General features: G+C 60.7%; 2 protein-coding genes across 2 annotated transcripts in view; one reads left to right on the top strand and one right to left on the bottom strand.

Moving 5' to 3' along the window:
• LOC119962490 (nesprin-2-like) overlaps positions 1–500 on the bottom strand; it is a 27,270-nt gene extending 26,770 nt beyond the window's left edge. The window contains exon 1 of the mRNA XM_038790435.1: positions 487–500. Within this exon, the coding sequence (XP_038646363.1) occupies positions 487–500 (14 nt within the window). The remainder of the gene's footprint in view (positions 1–486) is intronic.
• Positions 501–2,054: 1,554 nt separating this feature from the next.
• LOC119962489 (nesprin-2-like) overlaps positions 2,055–8,575 on the top strand; it is a 50,298-nt gene continuing 43,777 nt past the window's right edge. Inside the window, exons 1-2 of the mRNA XM_038790434.1 lie at positions 2,055–2,203; positions 8,020–8,138. Coding sequence (XP_038646362.1) covers positions 2,084–2,203; positions 8,020–8,138 — 239 coding nt within the window. The 5' untranslated portion in view covers positions 2,055–2,083. The remainder of the gene's footprint in view (positions 2,204–8,019; positions 8,139–8,575) is intronic.

The raw sequence follows: 8,575 nt of genomic DNA, 5'->3' as shown, positions 1-8,575 counted from the left end.
TCCCCCCCCCTGTAACCCCCTCCCCCCCCCCCCTGTAACCCCCTCCCCCCCCCCGAAACCTTAATTTACACAGATAGGGGAAGCAGAGCCCAGAATTATAGTCACGTTTTGGGTGTTTGATCATTTTTACTCAATAAATATTTGGAAAAAATTACACTTTGAAAGCACTTAATTGCTGTGAGGTGCTTTAGGATGTTTGGAGGTGAAGGAGGATCTAATTGTTGGTTCCTCAGGATCCTTTTGAAAGTGACCCATTTAACAGTTCTGAGGTCTGAATCAACCACCAGTGTGGACCCAATGTCCAGTTATCCTGAATCTTGGTACTGACTCACATTGTCTGTTTGTGATGTGTCAGCAAAGTACTCCCCATCTTCATACACTTTGAAGTTACAACATGTAAACCGGCATTGGGAACAATTAGTTAGCGTTCACCCTCAACTAGCCCAGTCACATTGACTCGCTCTGTTCTCATATCCTTCCACCTACCTCCCCAATTCCATATTGACGTACATCCTGCAGCAGCGAGAGTTGGAAAAGAAAAGTTAACAGTGAGAGTGGATCCCGCAGCCTGGAGAAAGCTCCCAAGTGACCCATTGGCTGTGATTCATTGGGAAACCACTCAATACAATTAAGAGACTATTGTCTCCTCTGATGCTGAATTGAGAAGCAGTCATTGATGGCCTCGTTAATTGGTTCCTGGATTCTTCCCATCCCCTAATCCTCTTTCTTGGTCAATCAGTTTATAAATGGATGATTGAAATCTGCTGTTGCCATTGGTTACCCTGGTGCTGACATCACAGCCGTGGATCCATTACTTTGGGGGTTAGTTTACAAAATGGGTGCTGAGTGGCTGCTGCCATTCCTGATTACAGCTGGTTAATACTTGGGATATTTCCTTTACGTTTATTGCCAAAGACAGTTAGTCCACCCGATTCTGTAAACCCCCCCCCCCCCCCCCCCCCCACACCTCAGCCCATGCTGGAGTTGACCCACCCATTTAACCTCATCCCATAGCCCATGCACACTCTCCCCCTGCGCCCCCACCCCCCCATTTAATCCGGCTTTAGAAATAACTAGAGTACAAAAGTAAGGAAGGTATGCAGAACCTCTATAAATTGTGGGTTATGCCTCAGGTGGAATGTTTTGTGCATTTCTGGCCACCACACCTCAGGGAGGATTCCGGCTTGGGTCACTGCCTGTGCGGAGTCTGCACGTTCTCCCCGTGTCTGCGTGGGTTTCCTCCGGGTGCTCCGGTTTCCTCCCACAGTCCAAAGATGTGCAGTTTAGGTGGATTGGCCATGATTGGCCCTTAGTGTCCAAAATTGCCCTTAGTGTTGGGTGGGGTTACTGGGTTATGGGGATAGGGTGGCGGTGTGGGCTTGGGTAGGGTCCTCTTTCCAGGAGCCGGTGCAGACTCGATGGGCCGAATGGCCTCCTTCTGCGCTGTAAATTCTATGAAAAGGACGTCAAGGCCTTGGAGCAGGGTCCAGAGGGGATTTACGAGGATGGGACCAGGGATGAGGGGCTTCAGATGTGTGGAGAGACTGGAGAAGCTGAGGCCGGTCCCCTTAAAGCAGAGAAGATCAAAGGCAGATTTAGTGGAGATATTCAGAATGACGAGTGGTTTCTGCAGAGTAAATAAGGAGGAATGATCTTCAGTAGTGAGAGGGTCAGTAAGCAGACACCGAAAGAAGGTGATTAATTGACGTGCTGATTGTTCTTTAAGCAGCGAGTTATTGTGGTTTGGAAAATGCTGCAGAAGAAGCAGATTCAATAGGAACTATCGACGGAGAATTGGGTAAATATTGTTACAGGAAAGGTTTACAGGGGATACGAAGAAAGGGAGGGAAGTGTGACTAACTTGCACAGTTCCTTCAAGGAGCTGATGGGCTGAATGGCCTCCTGTACTGTTCTATAATGGGGGGGGGAGATTCTGAAAGTGAAATCGAGATGTTATAAGCAGTGTAAGGATACCAAAGACCAGGGAGTTTGTTCAATATCCTACTTCACGCAATATTTGATGATTCTCCGGATTGTATATGTGGTCAAAGCTAACTGTTTGTTTACTCGACACAGGGGGTACATGCCAAGGGGAAAACACCGGCCGATGGGACCTCATGCCTTCCGCTGCCCACTGGTCTGCCAGCCTTACCCACTGTCAAAGCCCAAACTGTCGGGACAGGCCAGGCTCCAGCAACAGAAGGTAGCTACTCCCCATCAATATAATACAAAGAATGTGGAGACAATGCTCAATGATTTAGGAGTGTTACAGCAGTATTGGCAAATCACAACTTACAAGAACGATTGAACAGGTTTATCTCGACAGCAGAGTGGGAGTGGCCTGATAAAGGTCTTCAAAATGTTGAGAGTGTTTTGATAGGGGACGTGGAGAGAAGATGGTGCTGCTGCTCAGAGTGTGCAGAATTAGGAGACGTAAATACAATATTGTCACAGAAAATCGAAAGAGACCATTGTGCCCCCGGGAGCCCATCAGCGAGGGGGCACTGCGTTGGCGAGGGGAGGTGGGGCGCTGTGCTGCCGGCGGCTCGTTAGCGAGGGGTAGCCACGTTGCCGGGACTCGGCAGGGAGGGGGCGTTGTGCCGCGGGGGGGGGGGGGGGGGGTGGAGTCGAGGTCAGCAGGGGTGGAGGGTGAGGGAGTACCTGGATCATCGCTGGGGGTTGCCGGCAAGGGGGCAGCGTCCTGTTTTGAGCTCACCAGTGAGGGGGCACCGTGCCACGAGATAGATTGGCAATGAGGAGGGTGCTGTGCTGTCGGGGAGTCTGGGTCAACACCAGGACAGTGTCAGGGAGTGGATACCGAGAGAGCACCATGCTGCTGGGGAGAGGGCCATGCTGCTGGGGAGAGGGCCATGCTGCTGGGGAGAGCGCCATGCTGCTGGGGAGAGGGCCATGCTGCTGGGGAGAGGGCCATGCTGCTGGGGAGAGCGCCATGCTGCTGGGGAGAGCCCCATGCTGCTGGGGAGAGCCCCATGCTGCTGGGGAGAGCCCCATGCTGCTGGGGAGAGGGCCAGGCTGCTGGGGAGAGGGCCAGGCTGCTGGGGAGAGGGCCAGGCTGCTGGGGAGAGGGCCAGGCTGCTGGGGAGAGGGCCAGGCTGCTGGGGAGAGGGCCATGCTGCTGGGGAGAGCGCCATGCTGCTGGGGAGAGGGCCATGCTGCTGGGGAGAGGGCCATGCTGCTGGGGAGAGCGCCATGCTGCTGGGGAGAGCGCCATGCTGCTGGGGAGAGGGCAATGCCGCTGGGGAGAGGGCAATGCCGCTGGGGAGAGGGCAATGCCGCTGGGGAGAGGGCAATGCCGCTGGGGAGAGCGCCATGCTGCTGGGGAGAGCGCCATGCTGCTGGGGAGAGCGCCATGCTGCTGGGGAGAGCGCCATGCTGCTGGGGAGAGCGCCATGCTGCTGGGGAGAGCGCCATGCTGCTGGGGAGAGGGCCATGCTGCTGGGGAGAGGGCCATGCCGCTGGGGAGAGAGCCATGCTGCTGGGGAGAGAGCCATGCTGCTGGGAGAGGGCCATGCTGCTGGGGAGAGGGCCATGCTGCTGGGGAGAGGGCCATGCTGCTGGGGAGAGGGCAATGCCGCTGGGGAGAGGGCAATGCCGCTGGGGAGAGGGCAATGCCGCTGGGGAGAGGGCAATGCCGCTGGGGAGAGGGCAATGCCGCTGGGGAGAGGGCAATGCCGCTGGGGAGAGGGCAATGCCGCTGGGGAGAGGGCCATGCCGCTGGGGAGAGGGCCATGCCGCTGGGGAGAGCGCCATGCCGCTGGGGAGAGCGCCATGCCGCTGGGGAGAGCGCCATGCTGCTGGGGGCTGGGGAGAGCGCCAAGCTGCTGGGGAGAGCGCCATGCCGCTGGGGAGAGGGCAATGCCGCTGGGGAGAGGGCCATGCCGCTGGGGGAGAGGGCCATGCCGCTGGGGAGAGCGCCATGCCGCTGGGGAGAGCGCCATGCTGCTGGGGAGAGCGCCAAGCTGCTGGGGAGAGCGCCAAGCTGCTGGGGAGAGCGCCAAGCTGCTGGGGAGAGCGCCAAGCTGCTGGGGAGAGCGCCATGCTGCTGGGGAGAGCGCCATGCTGCTGGGGAGAGCGCCATGCTGCTGGGGAGAGCGCCATGCTGCTGGGGAGAGGGCCATGCTGCTGGGGAGAGGGCCATGCTGCTGGGGAGAGCGCCATGCTGCTGGGGAGAGGGCCATGCTGCTGGGGAGAGGGCCATGCTGCTGGGGAGAGGGCCATGCTGCTGGGGAGAGGGCCATGCTGCTGGGGAGAGGGCCATGCTGCTGGGGAGAGCGCCATGCTGCTGGGGAGAGGGCCATGCTGCTGGGGAGAGCGCCATGCTGCTGGGGAGAGGGCCATGCTGCTGGGGAGAGCGCCATGCTGCTGGGGAGAGCCCCATGCTGCTGGGGAGAGCGCCATGCTGCTGGGGAGAGCGCCATGCTGCTGGGGAGAGGGCCAGGCTGCTGGGGAGAGGGCCAGGCTGCTGGGGAGAGGGCCAGGCTGCTGGGGAGAGGGCCAGGCTGCTGGGGAGAGGGCCATGCTGCTGGGGAGAGCGCCATGCTGCTGGGGAGAGGGCCATGCTGCTGGGGAGAGGGCCATGCTGCTGGGGAGAGCGCCATGCTGCTGGGGAGAGGGCAATGCCGCTGGGGAGAGGGCAATGCCGCTGGGGAGAGGGCAATGCCGCTGGGGAGAGCGCCATGCTGCTGGGGAGAGCGCCATGCTGCTGGGGAGAGCGCCATGCTGCTGGGGAGAGCGCCATGCTGCTGGGGAGAGCGCCATGCTGCTGGGGAGAGGGCCATGCTGCTGGGGAGAGGGCCATGCTGCTGGGGAGAGGGCCATGCTGCTGGGGAGAGAGCCATGCTGCTGGGGAGAGAGCCATGCTGCTGGGGAGAGAGCCATGCTGCTGGGGAGAGAGCCATGCTGCTGGGGAGAGGGCCATGCTGCTGGGGAGAGGGCCATGCTGCTGGGGAGAGCCCCATGCTGCTGGGGAGAGGGCAATGCCGCTGGGGAGAGGGCAATGCCGCTGGGGAGAGGGCCATGCTGCTGGGGAGAGGGCAATGCCGCTGGGGAGAGGGCAATGCCGCTGGGGAGAGGGCCATGCCGCTGGGGAGAGGGCCATGCCGCTGGGGAGAGCGCCATGCCGCTGGGGAGAGCGCCATGCTGCTGGGGAGAGCGCCAAGCTGCTGGGGAGAGCGCCAAGCTGCTGGGGAGAGCGCCAAGCTGCTGGGGAGAGCGCCAAGCTGCTGGGGAGAGCGCCATGCTGCTGGGGAGAGCGCCATGCTGCTGGGGAGAGCGCCATGCTGCTGGGGAGAGCGCCATGCTGCTGGGGAGAGCGCCATGCTGCTGGGGAGAGCGCCATGCTGCTGGGGAGAGCGCCAAGCCGCTGGGGAGAGGGCCATGCCGCTGGGGAGAGGGCCATGCCGCTGGGGAGAGGGCCATGCCGCTGGGGAGAGGGCCATGCCGCTGGGGAGAGGGCCATGCCGCTGGGGAGAGGACCATGCCGCTGGGGAGAGGGCCATGCCGCTGGGGAGAGGGCCATGCCGCTGGGGAGAGGGCCATGCCGCTGGGGAGAGGGCCATGCCGCTGGGGAGAGGGCCATGCCGCTGGGGAGAGGGCCATGCTGCTGGGGAGAGGGCCATGCTGCTGGGGAGAGGGCCATGCTGCTGGGGAGAGGGCCATGCTGCTGGGGAGAGGGCCATGCTGCTGGGGAGAGGGCCATGCTGCTGGGGAGAGGGCCATGCCGCTGGGGAGAGGGCCATGCCGCTGGGGAGAGGGCCATGCCGCTGGGGAGAGGGCCATGCCGCTGGGGAGAGGGCCATGCCGCTGGGGAGAGGGCCATGCCGCTGGGGAGAGGGCCATGCCGCTGGGGAGAGGGCCATGCCGCTGGGGAGAGGGCCATGCCGCTGGGGAGAGGGCCATGCCGCTGGGGAGAGGGCCATGCCGCTGGGGAGAGGGCCATGCCGCTGGGGAGAGGGCCATGCCGCTGGGGAGAGGGCCATGCCGCTGGGGAGAGGGCCATGCCGCTGGGGAGAGGGCCATGCCGCTGGGGAGAGGGCCATGCCGCTGGGGAGAGGGCCATGCCGCTGGGGAGAGGGCCATGCCGCTGGGGAGAGGGCCATGCCGCTGGGGAGAGGGCCATGCCGCTGGGGAGAGGGCCATGCCGCTGGGGAGAGGGCCATGCCGCTGGGGAGAGGGCCATGCCGCTGGGGAGAGCGCCATGCCGCTGGGGAGAGGGCCATGCCGCTGGGGAGAGGGCCATGCCGCTGGGGAGAGGGCCATGCCGCTGGGGAGAGGGCCATGCCGCTGGGGAGAGGGCCATGCCGCTGGGGAGCCCTTCAGCGAGGGATGTGATCTGGGCAATACCACAGGGATTTGTGTTGGGGGCCTCAACTGTTCACATTATTCATCAACGACTTGGGCGATGACGCAGAAAGTTTTATATCCACGTTTGCTGATGATATAAAGTTAGGCGGCATTGTAGACAGAAGGTAGCAGAAAATTCCAAGGAGATATTGACAGACTGGGTGAATGTAGCAGGTGGATTTCTATGTTAGCAAGTGTTTCTGGGCCAAGAAAGGATAGAGCAGAGAACTTTCTACATGGTATAAAGTTAGATTCAGTGGATGTCCAAAAGACCTGGAAGGGGGGTGGGGTTCAGGTGTATAGATCGTTAAAATGCCAGGAACATGTGCAGAAAGTACTCAGGGCGAATGGAATTGTGGCCTTTATATGGAGAGGGCTGGAAGATAAGGTTGCAGACGTTACGCTGCAGCTTTATAAAACCCTGATTCGATGCGATCTGGGCACCGCATCTTAGGAAGGATATTTTGGAGGGAGTGCGACGTAGCTGTGTGAAAATGATACCGCGACTTCAGGGGTTAAGTTGTTTTGTGGAGAGATTACACAATTTAGGTTTTAGAATTTAGACGGTTACAGGGTGATCTGATCAAAGTCTTCAAGACAGTAACAGGAAAAGACAGGGTAGATAAAGATAAACTGTGAGGGGGTGTTTCACTGCCATGGTGACCAGGAGGGAGGGGGTGACCGGGAGGGAGGGGGTGTCGGGGTGTCGGGGAGGGAGGGGGTGTCAGGGTGACCAGGAGGGAGGGGGTGTCAGGGTGACGAGGAGGGAGGGGTTGTCAGGGTGACGAGGAGGGAGGGGGTGTCAGGGTGACCAGGAGGGAGGGGGTGTCAGGGTCACCAGGAGGGAGGGGGTGTCAGGGTGACGAGGAGGGGAGGGGGTGTCGGGGTGACGAGGACGGAGGGGGTGTCGGGGTGACCAGGAGGGAGGGGGTGTCGGGGAGGGAGGGGGTGTCGGGGTCACCAGGAGGGAGGGGGTGTCGGGGTCACCAGGAGGGAGGGGGCGTCGGGGTGACGGGGAGGGAGGGGGTGTCGGGGAGGGAGGGGGTGTCGGGGTGACCAAGAGGGAGGGGGTGACCGGGAGGGAGGGGGTGTCGGGGTGACCAGGAGGGAGGGGGTGTCGGGGTGACGGGGAGGGAGGGGGTGTCGGGGTGATGAGGAGGGAGGGAGGGGGTGTCTTGCTGCCGGGGTGGGGGGGGGGGGGTCAGTAGTGTGATGTATTATAAACTACACTCTGCCCTTTGACCTGGACGAATTGCTGAAGTGTCTGAGTTGCTGTTGAATGTGTGACTTTGCTGCTGCATTGAGAATGTTGCCCAGTGACTAGTATCTGTGAGGGAGTGAGGTCAGAGAAGGTTTTCACTGTAGATTACACACAGGGTTAGAGAGTTCAGGGTCTGGATGGTTAGTTTGTTGGCAGTGCTGTTTACCTCTTGGTGAACTGTGTTGATGACGGCAGCCACTTTACTGGGGTTATAACGGAGCTCACAGACGGGAGGGTTTGATTTCAGCTTCGCAAAGTAGATGAATCTGATTCTGGGAGCGAGGAACCTGCAGATTTGACTGATTAAAAATCAGTTGACCATATCAGGACTCGAATGTTTGCAGCATTTTCTCTGCCTTTCCCCGCGCACTGATTTATTTCTGTGTGATCTGCAGGAGCTGGAGGCAGAGCTCATGGAACACAGGGACCTCACCGAGTACATTGCACAGCACGCGGACAAGATGGAACAGTGGACCCAGAACCAGGAGCAAGGGACAGCCCAGCCCGTAACCAGGTAACCCCCAGCCCGTAACCAGGTAACCCCCAGCCCAGCCCAGCCCGTAACCAGGTAACCCCCCCCCAGCCCGTAACCAGGTAACCCCCCCCCCCAGCCCGTAAACAGGTAACCCCCAGCACAGCCCGTAACCAGGTAACCCCCCCAGCCCGTAACCAGGTAACCCCCCCCCAGCCCGTAACCAGGTAACCCCCCCCCAGCCCGTAACCAGGTAACCCCCCCCAGCCTGTAACCAGGTAACCCCCAGCCCGTAACCAGGTAACCCCCCCCAGCCTGTAACCAGGTAACCCCCAGCCCGTAACCAGGTAACCCCCCCAACCTGTAACCAGGTAACCCCCAGCCCGTAACCAGGTAACCCCCCAGCCCGTAACCAGGTAACCCCCCCAGCCCGTAACCAGGTAACCCCCCCAGCCCGTAACCAGGTAACCCCCCCAGCC

The sequence above is a fragment of the Scyliorhinus canicula genome, chromosome 2 (genome assembly GCF_902713615.1).
Source record: "Scyliorhinus canicula chromosome 2, sScyCan1.1, whole genome shotgun sequence".
NCBI lineage: Eukaryota > Metazoa > Chordata > Chondrichthyes > Carcharhiniformes > Scyliorhinidae > Scyliorhinus > Scyliorhinus canicula.
The sequence above is the reverse complement of the archived record's forward strand: the minus strand, read 5'-3'. Positions and strand labels throughout refer to the sequence as shown.